At 33.7% G+C, this 20,319-nt stretch overlaps 1 protein-coding gene across 1 annotated transcript in view; it reads right to left on the bottom strand.

Annotated features, from left to right (window-relative positions):
* Positions 1-18,632: 18,632 nt before the first annotated feature.
* c15h2orf76 (chromosome 15 C2orf76 homolog) overlaps positions 18,633-20,319 on the bottom strand; it is a 5,165-nt gene continuing 3,478 nt past the window's right edge. The window contains exons 5-6 of the mRNA XM_058652359.1: positions 19,367-19,448; positions 18,633-19,293 (exon numbers count right to left, since the gene is read on the bottom strand). Of these exons, the coding sequence (XP_058508342.1) occupies positions 19,217-19,293; positions 19,367-19,448 (159 nt within the window). The 3' untranslated portion in view covers positions 18,633-19,216. The remainder of the gene's footprint in view (positions 19,294-19,366; positions 19,449-20,319) is intronic.

The raw sequence follows: 20,319 nt of genomic DNA, 5'->3' as shown, positions 1-20,319 counted from the left end.
CGACATACTATACTATGATTTTTTTGTCTTATTTTGTACGCCATACTGTACTATGATTTTTTTGAGTGATTTTGGACGACATACTATACTATGACTTTTTTGTCTCATTTTGGACGACATACTATACTATGACTTTTTTGTCTAATTTTGGACGACATACTATACTATGACATTTTTGACCAATTTTGGACGACATACTATACTATGACTTTTTTGTCTCATTTTGGACGACATACTATACTATGACGTTTTTGTCTCATTTTGGACGACATACTATACTATGACTTTTTTGACTGATTTAGGAGGACATACTATACTATGACTTTTTTGAGTCTTTTTGGACGACATACTATACTATGACTTTTTTGAGTCTTTTTGGACGACATACTATACTATGACTTTTTTGAGTGATTTTGGACGACATACTATACTATGACTTTTTTGTCTCATTTTGGACGACATACTATACTATGACTTTTTTGACTGATTTAGGAGGACATACTATACTATGACTTTTTTGAGTCTTTTTGGACGACATACTATACTATGACTTTTTTGTCTCATTTTGGACGACATACTATACTATGACGTTTTTGTCTCATTTTGGACGACATACTATACTATGACTTTTTTGACTGATTTAGGAGGACATACTATACTATGACTTTTTTGAGTCTTTTTGGACGACATACTATACTATGACTTTTTTGAGTGATTTTGGACGACATACTATACTATGACTTTTTTGTCTCATTTTGGACGACATACTATACTATGACTTTTTTGACTGATTTAGGAGGACATACTATACTATGACTTTTTTGAGTCTTTTTGGACGACATACTATACTATGACTTTTTTGAGTGATTTTGGACGACATACTATACTATGACTTTTTTGTCTCATTTTGGACGACATACTATACTATGACTTTTTTGACTGATTTAGGAGGACATACTATACTATGACTTTTTTGAGTCTTTTTGGACGACATACTATACTATGACTTTTTTGTCTCATTTTGGACGACATACTATACTATGACTTTTTTGTCTCATTTTTGACGACATACTATACTATGACATTTTTGACCGATTTTGGATGACATACTATACTATGACTTTTTTGAGTGATTTTGGACGACATACTATACTATGACGTTTTTGTCTCATTTTGGACGACATACTATACTATGACTTTTTTGAGTGATTTTGGACGACATACTATACTATGACTTTTTTGTCTAATTAGTGCCTGCAGCTGCAAGGCATTCTAGTGAGAACCCTAGGGTTCTCACTAGAATGCCTTGCGCTGCAAGGCATCTCTTGTAATCGTGCGCGTTTATTAGTGCCTGCAGCTGCAAGGCATTCTAGTGAGAACCCTAGGGTTCTCACTAGAATGCCTTGCGCTGCAAGGCATCTCTTGTAATCGTGCGCGTTTATTCTGCTTTTTATTCTCGCGCCCTCCCGTTATTTCGGCACGCTACTCCTCCTGCATCTTTGAGAAACCCCCAACACAAGTTATATCAAAATGTGCGCCTTGACCGGGAATGGTGTGCTATGACTTTTCTAAGATTTTCATATAACCATTGGGATAATATTTACAAAAAACTGAACAAAAATTAACATTGAAGTGGATGGGAGACCGAAAAAAACCAAGCCCGCTTTGGAGCATCACAGTGTCGTCATACTTTAACGTAGAAACGTGGTTGGAAGTTTAAACGGGTCACAAGACTTGGGACTTTTCTGACCTAAGTCGACATTTTGATACATGTTACGGTTTTTGAACTATCGCAGTTTAAGTTTTGTACTTTTTTTCAAAGCTTTCTGATTTTATAATGGGTGTGTGTGTGGTCGTTAGGTGTGAGCTAGAGTGACACACTCTAGCAAGATCCAGCAAAATAATCAGAAAAACTTCTAAACAAACTCTTCTCCTGCCCACAATTTCCAACCTACAGAGACAATTTTTACATCAAAATGTTGCCATGGTTGTCGTCTAACCCTGTGTGTGTTTGTCATGTTCATATGACTTGTAGTTTTTCTTAAAATCACCTCAAAGCACAGAGAACTCTGGTCACAGTCTCAATTCACTCCCATGTTAAAATGTCTGCTTTGGAGTTGTGGAAAATCAAGATGAGGGTGATTTTAAAACTGTGATTTCTCTGTCAATTCACGCCCGTTTGTCACAAATTTTGAGATGGGAGCTGCTGAAAGCCTCCTGGCGCTCACAAACCAAAAATTTTATCTCTATCATCAACCGTTCTTGAGATATGACAACTTTAAAACATGCTGTTTTCTCTGTGAGAATGGGAAACAGAGGGGATTGTGAATCTCTCTCTCTCCCTCTCTCCTGTCACTCCAGCAGTTTGCCCCGCCCCCTCCTCTGCCGGCCTGCCAGCCCTGATTACACACACCTGCTGACAATTAAGCCATGTGGACTATAAAAACTCCCTGTTCCCCTGTTCCAGTGCCAGTGTGTTTTCGTCCATGCCTGATCACCATAGCGCCTCGTCACAGCCCCAGAATCCTCAAGTTTTTGATCCTCTTGGTGAGCGATGCTTTATTTTGTAAGTTTTCTTATCATAGCCTGTTAGCTGATACCTTAGTTAAGATTTATAGCTTTTGTTTTCCTCCTTGGGAGAGATTTTTTGTTTGTTAATTTTCACAGCCTTTTAGGAACTCCCATCTCTAGGCTTGTGACTTACCTTTTATTAGTTAGATCCAATCATTTAGATTGCGTTTTGTTTTTTATCTCATTCTTAGTTGGTTAAGGATCGCCAATCATTAGGATTGTGCTTTTGAGTTAGCTTTTGTTTTGAAGTGTTTAGAGCCGTGTTTTCCTCCGTTTGGAGAGTTTTCTGTTTAAGTTTTACATGATAACCTTAGTCCGAGTATGTTTCCTCTTCGGAGTGATTTTTTTGTTCCGCGTTTATAGTTCCACAACGTTTCTCTTGTAGAGCGTTGCGCTCGCAATTTGTTATAGGTTTTCATAGCCACGCTTTTGTTTTTCCTCAGTAAAGAGGACCTGCCTTGAGAATTGTTTACGAGTGCCAATAAAGACAATTAAAAGGCCTCTGCGTCTGAGTCCTCTCTGATCCGTCTTGTTATCTCCTCTAAAACTTGGTGTTTTTAAAGGGTGAGTCCACCAAAATACCACTCTGTCTAAATGCTTTTAAAGGTTCAATCCACATTTTTAGATTTTATAACGCAGGTGTTCGGAAGGGGGAGGGGGCATCAGGGAGTGGGAGGGGTTTATGAGTTATTCTCTTTCAAAGGGTGTACCACTCAATCCTTTACCAGCACAAGTCCTGCACGCGAAGACACATACCGCAAGAACTGCAGGCACACTCGAAATTTCGGCACGGAATTGCGGAAATCTAGTTCTGCTTTTTATTCTCGCGCCCTCCCGTTATTTCGGCACGCTACTCCTCCTGCATCTTTGAGAAACCCCCAACACAAGTTATATCAAAATGTGCGCCTTGACCGGGAATGGTGTGCTATGACTTTTCTAAGATTTTCATATAACCATTGGGATAATATTTACAAAAAACTGAACAAAAATTAACATTGAAGTGGATGGGAGACCGAAAAAAACCAAGCCCGCTTTGGAGCATCACAGTGTCGTCATACTTTAACGTAGAAACGTGGTTGGAAGTTTAAACGGGTCACAAGACTTGGGACTTTTCTGACCTAAGTCGACATTTTGATACATGTTACGGTTTTTGAACTATCGCAGTTTAAGTTTTGTACTTTTTTTCAAAGCTTTCTGATTTTATAATGGGTGTGTGTGTGGTCGTTAGGTGTGAGCTAGAGTGACACACTCTAGCAAGATCCAGCAAAATAATCCGAAAAACTTCTAAACAAACTCTTCTCCTGCCCACAATTTCCAACCTACAGAGACAATTTTTACATCAAAATGTTGCCATGGTTGTCGTCTAACCCTGTGTGTGTTTGTCATGTTCATATGACTTGTAGTTTTTCTTAAAATCACCTCAAAGCACAGAGAACTCTGGTCACAGTCTCAATTCACTCCCATGTTAAAATGTCTGCTTTGGAGTTGTGGAAAATCAAGATGAGGGTGATTTTAAAACTGTGATTTCTCTGTCAATTCACGCCCGTTTGTCACAAATTTTGAGATGGGAGCTGCTGAAAGCCTCCTGGCGCTCACAAACCAAAAATGTTATCTCTATCATCAACCGTTCTTGAGATATGACAACTTTAAAACATGCTGTTTTCTCTGTGAGAATGGGAAACAGAGGGAATTGTGAATCTCTCTCTCTCCCTCTCTCCTGTCACTCCAGCAGTTTGCCCCGCCCCCTCCTCTGCCGGCCCTGATTACACACACCTGCTGACAATTAAGCCATGTGGACTATAAAAACTCCCTGTTCCCCTGTTTCAGTGCCAGTGTGTTTTCGTCCATGCCTGATCACCATAGCGCCTCGTCACAGCCCCAGAATCCTCAAGTTTTTGATCCTCTTGGTGAGCGACGCTTTATTTTGTAAGTTTTCTTATCATAGCCTGTTAGCTGATACCTTAGTTAAGATTTATAGCTTTTGTTTTCCTCCTTGGGAGAGATTTTTTGTTTGTTAATTTTCACAGCCTTTTAGGAACTCCAATCACTAGGCTTGTGACTTACCTTTTATTAGTTAGATCCAATCATTTAGATTGCGTTTTGTTTTTTATCTCATTCTTAGTTGGTTAAGGATCGCCAATCATTAGGATTGTGCTTTTGAGTTAGCTTTTGTTTTGAAGTGTTTAGAGCCGTGTTTTCCTCCGTTTGGAGAGTTTTCTGTTTAAGTTTTACATGATAACCTTAGTCCGAGTATGTTTCCTCTTCGGAGTGATTTTTTTTTTGTTCCGCGTTTATAGTTCCACAACGTTTCTCTTGTAGAGCGGTGCGCTCGCAATTTGTTATAGGTTTTCATAGCCACGCTTTTGTTTTTCCTCAGTAAAGAGGACCTGCCTTGAGAATTGTTTACGAGTGCCAATAAAGACAATTAAAAGGCCTCTGCGTCTGAGTCCTCTCTGATCCGTCTTGTTATCTCCTCTAAAACTTGGTGTTTTTAAAGGGTGAGTCCACCAAAATACCACTCTGTCTAAATGCTTTTAAAGGTTCAATCCACATTTTTAGATTTTATAACGCAGGTGTTCGGAAGGGGGAGGGGGCATCAGGGAGTGGGAGGGGTCTATGAGTTATTCTCTTTCAAAGGGTGATTCCACCAAAATACCACTCAATCCTTTACCAGCACAAGTCCTGCACGCGAAGACACATGCCGCAAGAACTGCAGGCACACTCGAAATTTCGGCACGGAATTGCGGAAATCTAGTTTTAGAAGACATACTATACTATGACTTTTTGAGTAATTTTGGACGACATACTATACTATGACTTTTTTGACTGATTTTGGACGACATACTATACTATGACTTTTTTGTCTCATTTTAGACGACATACTATACTATGACGTTTTTGTCTCATTTTGGACGACATACTGTACTATGACTTTTTTGAGTGATTTTGGACGACATACTATACTATGACTTTTTTGAGTGATTTTGGACGACATACTATACTATGACTTTTTTGTCTAATTTTAGAAGACATACTATACTATGACTTTTTGTCTCATTCTGGACGACATACTATACTATGATTTTTTTTTATCTCATTTTGGACGACATACTATACTATGACTTTTTGAGTAATTTTGGACGACATACTATACTATGACTTTTGTGACTGATTTTGGACGACATACTATACTATGACTTTTTTGAGTGATTTTGGACGACATACTATACTATGACTTTTTTGTCTCATTTTGGACGACATACTATACTATGACTTTTTTGTCTAATTTTAGAAGACATACTATACTATGACTTTTTGAGTGATTTTGGAGTGCATACTATACTATGACGTTTTTGTCTCATTTTGGACGACATACTATGCTATGACTTTTTTTTCTCATTTTAGAAGACATACTATACTATGACTTTTTTGTCTAATTTTAGAAGACATACTATACTATGACTTTTTGAGTAATTTTGGACGACATACTATACTATGACTTTTTTGACTGATTTTGGACGACATACTTTACTATAATTTTTTTGTCTAATTTTTGACGACATACTATACTATGACTTTTTTGAGTGATTTTGGACGACATACTATACTATGACTTTTTTGTCTCATTTTGGACGACATACTATACTATGACTTTTTTGTCTCATTTTGGACGACATACTATACTATGACATTTTTGACCAATTTTGGACGACATACTATACTATGACTTTTTTGTCTCATTTTGGACGACATACTATACTATGACTTTTTTGTCTCATTTTGGACGACATACTGTACTATGACTTTTTTGAGTGATTTTGGACGACATACTATACTATGACTTTTTGAGTAATTTTGGACGACATACTATACTATGACTTTTGTGACTGATTTTGGACGACATACTATACTATGATTTTTTTTGTCTAATTTTAGAAGACATACTATACTATGACTTTTTGTCTCATTCTGGACGACATACTATACTATGATTTTTTTTTATCTCATTTTGGACGACATACTATACTATGACTTTTTGAGTAATTTTGGACGACATACTATACTATGACTTTTGTGACTGATTTTGGACGACATACTATACTATGATTTTTTTGTCTAATTTTTGACGACATACTATACTATGACTTTTTTGAGTGATTTTGGACTACATACTATACTATGACTTTTTTGTCTCATTTTGGACGACATACTATACTATGACTTTTTTGTCTCATTTTGGACGACATACTATACTATGACATTTTTGACCAATTTTGGACGACATACTATACTATGACTTTTTTGTCTCATTTTGGACGACATACTATACAATGACGTTTTTGTCTCATTTTGGACGACATACTATACTATGACTTTTTTGAGTGATTTTGGACGACATACTATACTATGACTTTTTTGTCTAATTTTAGAAGACATACTATACTATGACTTTTTGTCTCATTCTGGACGACATACTATACTATGATTTTTTTTTATCTCATTTTGGACGACATACTATACTATGACTTTTTGAGTAATTTTGGACGACATACTATACTATGACTTTTGTGACTGATTTTGGACGACATACTATACTATGATTTTTTTGTCTAATTTTTGACGACATACTATACTATGACTTTTTTGTCTCATTTTGGATGACATACTATACTATGACGTTTTTGTCTCATTTTGGACGACATACTATACTATGACATTTTTGACCAATTTTGGACGACATACTATACTATGACTTTTTTGTCTCATTTTGGACGACATACTATACTATGACGTTTTTGTCTCATTTTGGACGACATACTATACTATGACGTTTTTATCTCATTTTGGACGACATACTATACTATGACTTTTTTGAGTGATTTTGGACGACATACTATACTATGACTTTTTTGTCTAATTTTAGAAGACATACTATACTATGACTTTTTTGGTCTCATTTTCGACGACATACTATACTATGACTTTTTTGAGTGATTTTGGACGACATACTATACTATGACTTTTTTGTCTCATTTTGGACGACATACTATACTATGACTTTTTTGTCTCATTTTGGACGACATACTATACTATGACTTTTTTGTCTCATTTTGGACGACATACTATACTATGACATTTTTGAGGGATTTTGGACGACATACTATACTATGACTTTTTTGAGTGATTTTGGACGACATACTTAACTATGACGTTTTTGTCTCATTTTGGACGACATACTATACTAAGACTTTTTTGAGTGATTTTGGAAGACATACTATACTATGACTTTTTGTCTCATTCTGGACGACATACTATACTATGATTTTTTTTATCTCATTTTGGATGACATACTATACTATGACTTTTTGAGTAATTTTGGACGACATTCTATACTATGACTTTTTTGAGTGTTTTTGGACGACATACTATACTATGACGTTTTTGAGTGATTTTGGACGACATACTATACTACAACGTTTTTGTCTCATTTTGGACGACATACTGTACTATGACGTTTTTGTCTCATTTTAGAAGACAAACTATACTATGACTTTTTTTTCTCATTTTTAGAAGACATACTATACTATGACTTTTTTGTCTCATTTTAGAAGACATACTATACTATGACTTTTTTGTCTCATTTTGGACGACATACTATGCTATGACTTTTTTGTCTCATTTTGGACAACATACTATGCTATGACTTTTTTGTCTCATTTTGGACGACATACTATACTAAGACTTTTTTGAGTCTTTTTGGACGACATACTATACTATGACTTTTTTGTCTCATTTTGGACGACATACTATACTATGACTTTTTTGTCTCATTTTGGACGACATACTATACTATGACATTTTTGAGGGATTTTGGACGACATACTATACTATGACTTTTTTGAGTGATTTTGGACGACATACTTAACTATGACGTTTTTGTCTCATTTTGGACGACATACTATACTAAGACTTTTTTGAGTGATTTTGGAAGACATACTATACTATGACTTTTTGTCTCATTCTGGACGACATACTATACTATGATTTTTTTTATCTCATTTTGGATGACATACTATACTATGACTTTTTGAGTAATTTTGGACGACATTCTATACTATGACTTTTTTGAGTGTTTTTGGACGACATACTATACTATGACTTTTTTGACTGATTTTGGACGACATACTATACTATGATTTTTTGTCTAATTTTTGACGACATACTATACTATGACTTTTTTGAGTCTTTTTGGACGGCATACCATACCATGACTTTTTTGTCTCATTTTGGACGACATACTATACTATGACTTTTTTGTCTCATTTTGGATGACATACTATACTATGACTTTTTTGACTGATTTAGGAGGACATACTATACTATGACTTTTTGTCTCATTCAGGACGACATACTATACTATGATTTTTTTGTCTCATTTTGGACGACATACTATACTATGACTTTTTTGACTGATTTTGGACGACATACTATACTATGACTTTTTTGAGTGATTTTGGACGACATACTATACTATGACTTTTTTGTCTAATTTTTGACGACATACTATACTATGACATTTTTGACCAATTTTGGATGACATACTATACTATGACTTTTTTGAGTGTTCTTGGACGACATACTATACTATGACGTTTTTGAGTGATTTTGGACGACATACTATACTACAACGTTTTTGTCTCATTTTGGACGACATACTGTACTGTACTATGACGTTTTTGTCTCATTTTAGAAGACAAACTATACTATGACTTTTTTTTCTCATTTTTAGAAGACATACTATACTATGACTTTTTTGTCTCATTTTAGAAGACATACTATACTATGACTTTTTTGTCTCATTTTGGACGACATACTATGCTATGACTTTTTTGTCTCATTTTGGACAACATACTATGCTATGACTTTTTTGTCTCATTTTGGACGACATACTATACTATGACTTTTTTGAGGGATTTTGGACGACATACTATACTATGACTTTTTTGAGTGATTTTGGACGACATACTATACTATGACGTTTTTGTCTCATTTTGGACGACATACTATGCTATGACTTTTTTTTCTCATTTTAGAAGACATACTATACTATGACTTTTTTGTCTCATTTTAGAAGACATACTATACTATGACTTTTTTGTCTCATTTTGGACGACATACTATGCTATGACTTTTTTGTCTCATTTTGGACGACATACTATACTATGACGTTTTTGTCTCATTTTGGACGACATACTGTACTATGACTTTTTTGAGTGATTTTGGACGACATACTATACTATGACATTTTTGTCTCATTTTGGACAACATACTATACTAAGACTTTTTTGAGTGATTTTGGATGACATACTATACTATGACTTTTTGTCTAATTTTTGAAGACATACTATACTATGACTTTTTGTCTCATTCTGGACGACATACTATACTATGATTTTTTTTATCTCATTTTGGACGACATACTATACTATGACTTTTTGAGTAATTTTGGACGACATTCTATACTATGACTTTTGTGACTGATTTTGGACGACATACTATACTATGATTTTTTTGTCTAATTTTTGACGACATACTATACTATGACTTTTTTGAGTGATTTTGGAAGACATACTATACTATGACTTTTTTGTCTCATTTTGGACGACATACTATACTATGACTTTTTTGTCTCATTTTGGACGACATACTGTACTATGACTTTTTTGAGTGATTTTGGACGACATACTATACTATGACATTTTTGTCTCATTTTGGACGACATACTATACTATGACTTTTTTGTCTAATTTTAGAAGACATACTATACTATGACTTTTTGTCTAATTTTTGACGACATACTATACTATGACTTTTTTGAGTGATTTTGGACGACATACTATACTATGACTTTTTTGTCTCATTTTGGACGACATACTGTACTATGACATTTTTGACCAATTTTGGACGACATACTATACTATGACTTTTTTGTCTCATTTTGGACGACATACTGTACTATGACATTTTTGACCAATTTTGGACGACATACTATACTATGACTTTTTTGTCTCATTTTGGACGACATACTATACTATGACGTTTTTGTCTCATTTTGGACGACATACTGTACTATGACTTTTTTGAGTGATTTTGGACGACATACTATACTATGACGTTTTTGTCTCATTTTGGACGACATACTATACTATGACTTTTTTGAGTGATTGTGGACGACATACTATACTATGACGTTTTTGTCTCATTTTGGACGACATACTATGCTATGACTTTTTTTTCTCATTTTAGAAGACATACTATACTATGACTTTTTTGTCTAATTTTAGAAGACATACTATACTATGACTTTTTGAGTAATTTTGGACGACATACTATACTATGACTTTTTTTGACTGATTTTGGACGACATACTATACTATGATTTTTTTGTCTAATTTTTGACGACATACTATACTATGACTTTTTTGAGTGATTTTGGACGACATACTATACTATGACTTTTTTGTCTCATTTTGGACGACATACTATACTATGACTTTTTTGTCTCATTTTGGACGACATACTATACTATGACATTTTTGACCAATTTTGGACGACATACTATACTATGACTTTTTTGTCTCATTTTGGACGACATACTTTACTATGACGTTTTTGTCTCATTTTGGACGACATACTGTACTATGACTTTTTTGAGTGATTTTGGACGACATACTATACTATGACTTTTTTGTCTCATTTTGGACGACATATTATACTATGACTTTTTTGACTGATTTAGGAGGACATACTATACTATGACTTTTTTGAGTCTTTTTGGACGACATACTATACTATGACTTTTTTGAGTGATTTTGGACGACATACTATACTATGACTTTTTTGTCTCATTTTGGACGACATACTATACTATGACTTTTTTGTCTCATTTTTGACGACACACTATACTATGACATTTTTGACCAATTTTGGATGACATACTATACTATGACTTTTTTGAGTGGTTTTGGACGACATACTATACTATGACTTTTTAGTCTAATTTTAGAAGACATACTATACTATGACTTTTTATCTCATTCTGGACGACATACTATACTATGATTTTTTTGTCTCATTTTGGACGACATACTATACTATTGACTTTTTGAGTAATTTTGGACGACATGCTATACCATGACTTTTTTGAGTGATTTTGGACGACAAACTATACTATGATTTTTTGTCTAATTTTTGACGACATACTATACTATGACTTTTTTGAGTGATTTTGGACGACATACTATACTTTGACTTTTTTGAGTGATTTTGGACGACATACTATACTATGACTTTTTTGTCTCATTTTGGACGACATACTATACTATGACTTTTTTGACTGATTTAGGAAGACATACTATACTATGACTTTTTTGAGTCTTTGGACGACATACTGTACTATGACTTTTTTGACTGATTTTGGACGACATACTATAATATGACTTTTTGTCTCATTTTGGACGACATACTATACTCTGACGTTTTTGTCTCATTTTGGACGACATACTGTACTATGACTTTTTTGAGTGATTTTGGACGACATACTATACTATGACGTTTTTGTCTCATTTTGGACGACATACTATACTGACTTTTTTGAGTGATTTTGGACGACATACTATACTATGACTTTTTTGACTGATTTTGGACGACATACTATACTATGACTTTTTTGAGTGATTTTGGACGACATACTATACTATGACTTTTTTGTCTAATTTTTGACGACATACTATACTATGACATTTTTGACCAATTTTGGATGACATACTATACTATGACTTTTTTGAGTGTTCTTGGACGACATACTATACTATGACGTTTTTGAGTGATTTTGGACGACATACTATACTACAACGTTTTTGTCTCATTTTGGACGACATACTGTACTGTACTATGACGTTTTTGTCTCATTTTAGAAGACAAACTATACTATGACTTTTTTTTCTCATTTTTAGAAGACATACTATACTATGACTTTTTTGTCTCATTTTAGAAGACATACTATACTATGACTTTTTTGTCTCATTTTGGACGACATACTATGCTATGACTTTTTTGTCTCATTTTGGACAACATACTATGCTATGACTTTTTTGTCTCATTTTGGACGACATACTATACTATGACTTTTTTGAGGGATTTTGGACGACATACTATACTATGACTTTTTTGAGTGATTTTGGACGACATACTATACTATGACGTTTTTGTCTCATTTTGGACGACATACTATGCTATGACTTTTTTTTCTCATTTTAGAAGACATACTATACTATGACTTTTTTGTCTCATTTTAGAAGACATACTATACTATGACTTTTTTGTCTCATTTTGGACGACATACTATGCTATGACTTTTTTGTCTCATTTTGGACGACATACTATACTATGACGTTTTTGTCTCATTTTGGACGACATACTGTACTATGACTTTTTTGAGTGATTTTGGACGACATACTATACTATGACATTTTTGTCTCATTTTGGACAACATACTATACTAAGACTTTTTTGAGTGATTTTGGATGACATACTATACTATGACTTTTTGTCTAATTTTTGAAGACATACTATACTATGACTTTTTGTCTCATTCTGGACGACATACTATACTATGATTTTTTTTATCTCATTTTGGACGACATACTATACTATGACTTTTTGAGTAATTTTGGACGACATTCTATACTATGACTTTTGTGACTGATTTTGGACGACATACTATACTATGATTTTTTTGTCTAATTTTTGACGACATACTATACTATGACTTTTTTGAGTGATTTTGGAAGACATACTATACTATGACTTTTTTGTCTCATTTTGGACGACATACTATACTATGACTTTTTTGTCTCATTTTGGACGACATACTGTACTATGACTTTTTTGAGTGATTTTGGACGACATACTATACTATGACATTTTTGTCTCATTTTGGACGACATACTATACTATGACTTTTTTGTCTAATTTTAGAAGACATACTATACTATGACTTTTTGTCTAATTTTTGACGACATACTATACTATGACTTTTTTGAGTGATTTTGGACGACATACTATACTATGACTTTTTTGTCTCATTTTGGACGACATACTGTACTATGACATTTTTGACCAATTTTGGACGACATACTATACTATGACTTTTTTGTCTCATTTTGGACGACATACTGTACTATGACATTTTTGACCAATTTTGGACGACATACTATACTATGACTTTTTTGTCTCATTTTGGACGACATACTATACTATGACGTTTTTGTCTCATTTTGGACGACATACTGTACTATGACTTTTTTGAGTGATTTTGGACGACATACTATACTATGACGTTTTTGTCTCATTTTGGACGACATACTATACTATGACTTTTTTGAGTGATTGTGGACGACATACTATACTATGACGTTTTTGTCTCATTTTGGACGACATACTATGCTATGACTTTTTTTTCTCATTTTAGAAGACATACTATACTATGACTTTTTTGTCTAATTTTAGAAGACATACTATACTATGACTTTTTGAGTAATTTTGGACGACATACTATACTATGACTTTTTTTGACTGATTTTGGACGACATACTATACTATGATTTTTTTGTCTAATTTTTGACGACATACTATACTATGACTTTTTTGAGTGATTTTGGACGACATACTATACTATGACTTTTTTGTCTCATTTTGGACGACATACTATACTATGACTTTTTTGTCTCATTTTGGACGACATACTATACTATGACATTTTTGACCAATTTTGGACGACATACTATACTATGACTTTTTTGTCTCATTTTGGACGACATACTTTACTATGACGTTTTTGTCTCATTTTGGACGACATACTGTACTATGACTTTTTTGAGTGATTTTGGACGACATACTATACTATGACTTTTTTGTCTCATTTTGGACGACATATTATACTATGACTTTTTTGACTGATTTAGGAGGACATACTATACTATGACTTTTTTGAGTCTTTTTGGACGACATACTATACTATGACTTTTTTGAGTGATTTTGGACGACATACTATACTATGACTTTTTTGTCTCATTTTGGACGACATACTATACTATGACTTTTTTGTCTCATTTTTGACGACACACTATACTATGACATTTTTGACCAATTTTGGATGACATACTATACTATGACTTTTTTGAGTGGTTTTGGACGACATACTATACTATGACTTTTTAGTCTAATTTTAGAAGACATACTATACTATGACTTTTTATCTCATTCTGGACGACATACTATACTATGATTTTTTTGTCTCATTTTGGACGACATACTATACTATTGACTTTTTGAGTAATTTTGGACGACATGCTATACCATGACTTTTTTGAGTGATTTTGGACGACAAACTATACTATGATTTTTTGTCTAATTTTTGACGACATACTATACTATGACTTTTTTGAGTGATTTTGGACGACATACTATACTTTGACTTTTTTGAGTGATTTTGGACGACATACTATACTATGACTTTTTTGTCTCATTTTGGACGACATACTATACTATGACTTTTTTGACTGATTTAGGAAGACATACTATACTATGACTTTTTTGTCTAATTTTAGAAGACATACTATACTATGACTTTTTGTCTCATTCTGGACGACATACTATACTATGATTTTTTTTTATCTCATTTTGGACGACATACTATACTATGACTTTTTGAGTAATTTTGGACGACATACTATACTATGACTTTTTGAGTAATTTTGGACGACATACTATACTATGACTTTTTTGACTGATTTTGGACGACATACTATACTATGATTTTTTTGTCTAATTTTTGACGACATACTATACTATGACTTTTTTGAGTGATTTTGGACGACATACTATACTATGACTTTTTTGTCTCATTTTGGACGACATACTATACTATGACATTTTTGACCAATTTTGGACGACATACTATACTATGACTTTTTTGTCTCATTTTGGACGACATACTTTACTATGACGTTTTTGTCTCATTTTGGACGACATACTGTACTATGACTTTTTTGAGTGATTTTGGACGACATACTATACTATGACGTTTTTGTCTCATTTTGGACGACATACTATACTATGACTTTTTTGAGTGTTTTTGGACGACATACTATACTATGACTTTTGTGACTGATTTTGGACGACATACTATACTATGATTTTTTTGTCTCATTTTGGACGACATACTATACTATGACTTTTTTGAGTGATTTTGGACGACATACTATACTATGACTTTTTTGTCTCATTTTGGACGACATACTATACTATGACTTTTTTGTCTCATTTTGGACGACATACTATACTATGACTTTTTTGTCTCATTTCGGACGACATACTATACTATGACATTTTTGAGGGATTTTGGACGACATACTATACTATGACTTTTTTGAGTGATTTTGGACGACATACTATACTATGACTTTTTAGTCTAATTTTAGAAGACATACTATACTATGACTTTTTATCTCATTCTGGACGACATACTATAATATGATTTTTTTGTCTCATTTTGGACGACATACTATACTATGACTTTTTGAGTAATTTTGGACGACATGCTATACTATGACTTTTTTGAGTGATTTTGGACGACAAACTATACTATGATTTTTTGTCTAATTTTTGACGACATACTATACTTTGACTCTGAGTGATTTTGGACGACATACTATACTATGACTTTTTTGTCTCTTTTTGGACGACAAACTATACTATGACTTTTTTGAGTCTTTTTGGACGGCATACCATACTATGACTTTTTTGTCTCATTTTGGTCGACATACTATACTTTGACTTTTTTGTCTAATTTTTGACGACATACTATACTGTGATTTTTTTGTCTCATTTTGGACGACATACTATACTATGATTTTTTTGTCCCATTTTTGACAACATACTATACTATGACTTTTTTGAGTGATTTTGGACGACATACTATACTATGACATTTTTGACCAATTTTGGATGACATACTATACTCTGATTTTTTTGTCTCATTTTGGACGACATACTATACTATGACATTTTTGACCAATTTTGGACGACATACTATACTATGACTTTTTTGACTGATTTTGGACGACACACTATACTATGATTTTTTGTCTAATTTTGGATGACATACTATACTATGACTTTTTTGACTGATTTAGGAGGACATACTATACTATGACTTTTTGTCTCATTCTGGACGACATACTATACTATGATTTTTTTGTCCAATTTTTGACAACATACTATACTATGACGTTTTTGTCTCATTTTGGAACGACATACTGTACTATGACTTTTTTGAGTGATTTTGGACGACATACTATACTATGACTTTTTTGTCTAATTTTAGAAGACATACTATACTATGACTTTTTGTCTCGTTCTGGACGACATACTATACTATGATTTTTTTGTCTCATTTTGGACGACATACTATACTATGACTTTTTTGTCTCATTTTGGACGACATACTATACTATGACTTTCTTGTCTCATTTTGGACGACATACTATACTATGAATTTTTTGACTGATTTAGGAGGACATACTATACTATGACTTTTTTGAGTCTTTTTGGACGACATACTATACTATGACTTTTTTTGACTGATTTTGGACGACATACTATACTATGACATTTTTGAGTGATTTTGCACGACATACTATACTATGACTTTTTTGTCTCATTTTGGACAACATACTATACTATGACTTTTTGAGTGATTTTGGACGACATACTATACTATGACTTTTGTCTGATTTTGGACGACATACTAAACTGACTTTTTTGAGTGATTTTGGACGACATACTATACTATGACTTTTTTGTCTCATTTTGGACGACATACTATACTATGACTTTTTTGTTTCATTTTGGACGACATACTTTACTTTGACTTTTTGAGTGATTTTGGACGACATACTATACTATTACTTTTTTTAGTCTTTTTGGACGACATACTATACTATTACTTTTTTTAGTCTTTTTGGACGACATACTATACTATGACTTTTTTGTCTCTTTTTGGACGACATACTATACTATGACTTTTTTGAGTGATTTTGGACGACATACTTTACTTTGACTTTTTGAGTGATTTTGGACGACATACTATACTATTACTTCTTTTAGTCTTTTTGGACTACATACTATACTATGACTTTTTTGTTTCATTTTGGACGACATACTTTACTTTGACTCTGAGTGATTTTGGACGACATACTATACTATGACTTTTTTGTCTCTTTTTGGACGACATACTATACTATGACTTTTTTGAGTGATTTTGGACGACATACTATACTATGACTTTTTTGTCTCATTTTGGACGACATACTATACTATGACTTTTTGAGTGATTTTGGACGACATACTATACTATTACTTTTTTTAGTCTTTTTGGACGACATACTATACTATGACTTTTTGAGTGATTTTGGACGACATACTATACTATTACTTTTTTAGTCTTTTTGGACGACATACTATACTATGACTTTTTTGTTTCACTTTGGACGACATACTTTACTTTGACTCTTTGAGTGATTTTGGACGACATACTATACTATGACTTTTTTGTCTCTTTTTGGACGACATACTATACTATGACTTTTTTGAGTGATTTTGGACGACATACTATACTATGACTTTTTTGTCTCATTTTGGACAACATACTATATGACTTTTTGAGCGATTTTGGACGACATACTATATTATGACTTTTGTCTGATTTTGGACGATATACTAAACTATGACTTTTTTGAGTGATTTTGGACGACATACTACACTATGACTTTTTTGAGTGATTTTGGACGACATACTACACTATGACTTTTGTCTCATTTTGGAAGGCATACTATTCTATGACTTTTTTGTCTCATTTTGGACAGAATGAGACAAAAATGCGAACATTCGCATTCATGCATACAGTGACGTTATTGAAAACTGGATTGACAGAATGATCCTTTTTAAATTTTTACTATTTATGGATGTTTCACAACACACAAGAAACAAGGATACAATACATAAGGACACAAGACAAGAGGACAAGACACGAGGATATCCACTAATCCACCTTGAGGATGGATTACTTTCATGCATCTCAGGAATGGAACCTTATTAAACCACTACCTAATATGATATCTGTGACAGTTAAACCTGTTCTGAGCTGGATGTGAGTGGATCACTCAGGACATTCATAACATGGATGGATTGATGGACGCATGCCTGTGACTTCATCAAAGTGAACACATTTACTGTCTAATATCCACACAAACGCACCTGTAGTAAATGACCAAAGTCATGCCAATAAAAAATAAAACTGGACACTAAATAGAACTCTGTTAATACAAACTTAAAAAGGCAACATAGAAAACTTTGTTGCCTTTTTTCATAGAAAAATTTATTCAGCATATTTTAACAATGAAAAACAATATTATGGTCACAATTATTCCAAGAGAAAAATAGAAAGAAAACTGCTTTCCAGTGTGGCTCAAATTTTAAACTAAAACTTTACAGTATAAACATGACACTCAGTCCTCTGTGTTCACCAGGCGGTTTTGGGATTTGCTTTGAAGAGCGTGTAGTCTTCTTTTCTGAAAAAGGCCACTTCAGTTTCATTTGCTGAAATGGTGAAATACCAACGTTACCATTGTGATGAAATACAAACACTGCAGTTCATCAATATTAAACTTACCAACACCAGCAGCCCTAAGGGTTTGGTCATCTTGCAGAATGAGGTCTTCATCATTTTCTAAGTTCATTACCAGCTCGTTAGTCTGCAAGAAGAACATTTGTTTCCACTTAGAAATGTTGGATTTCAATGTCTTCATATAAGACGCATTCAGCTGCTGCTGCTGCTCATTCAAGTTTCTTTTTCAGAATATTCTTTTCCATGAAGCCGCGCTGCAACCTCAGAAGCACTTCAGCCTCTTTGAGCTGGCGTCACTTTTAACGTTGGTTAGCTTAACTGTTCATACACGAATCTTAAACTAGCTTCTGTCGCCGGGCGCTAGCTGACGTTAGCTAACATTTTCTGCTTCTCCAGTCACAGCAGACCGGTTTTTCTCCTCACCCCACTTAGGGCTTCTCACGCCCAGGTGTCGAGCGTTAGCACACCAGCTAAATTAGCGCTCCACTCCTGTCGTACACTAACTGTGAGGAACACATGTGTCCTCGTCCGTCACCTGACCTCTCATTTCCACTGTATGACTGATATTTACTTTAATAAATGCAGAAAATACAACGTCCTGTTTTAAATTCAGCGTGAAAATAAGAACCAACTGGAAACTTTTTTACATACAATTGTTTGATTGGCCATAATTTGGCAAAGTAAAAACAAATACGTTCTTAACTTTCAGAATCAGTTCCTTCGGCCTAAGACGAGCTTTACTTTAGTTACAGGATTACACACAAAAATTAAACCCCAGTTTTTAAATCATCTCTGACTTTTAGATTGTAATATTAAAGAAACATTTAGTCACACTGTCTCAAAGTTTGGTCCCAAAATTCGACCGTGTTTTCTGTAGCTTTCCACTTTCCAAATGTAACATAGACGTTAGAAAGTATTAATTAACATGAACAGGATTTTACCAGAAATCATCGCTTTTAATTTGAAACTTGAAGTGTGAAAATCAACAGCAGTCGAGC

Source organism: Solea solea, chromosome 15 (genome assembly GCF_958295425.1).
Source record: "Solea solea chromosome 15, fSolSol10.1, whole genome shotgun sequence".
NCBI classification, from domain to species: domain Eukaryota; kingdom Metazoa; phylum Chordata; class Actinopteri; order Pleuronectiformes; family Soleidae; genus Solea; species Solea solea.
The sequence above is the reverse complement of the archived record's forward strand: the minus strand, read 5'-3'. Positions and strand labels throughout refer to the sequence as shown.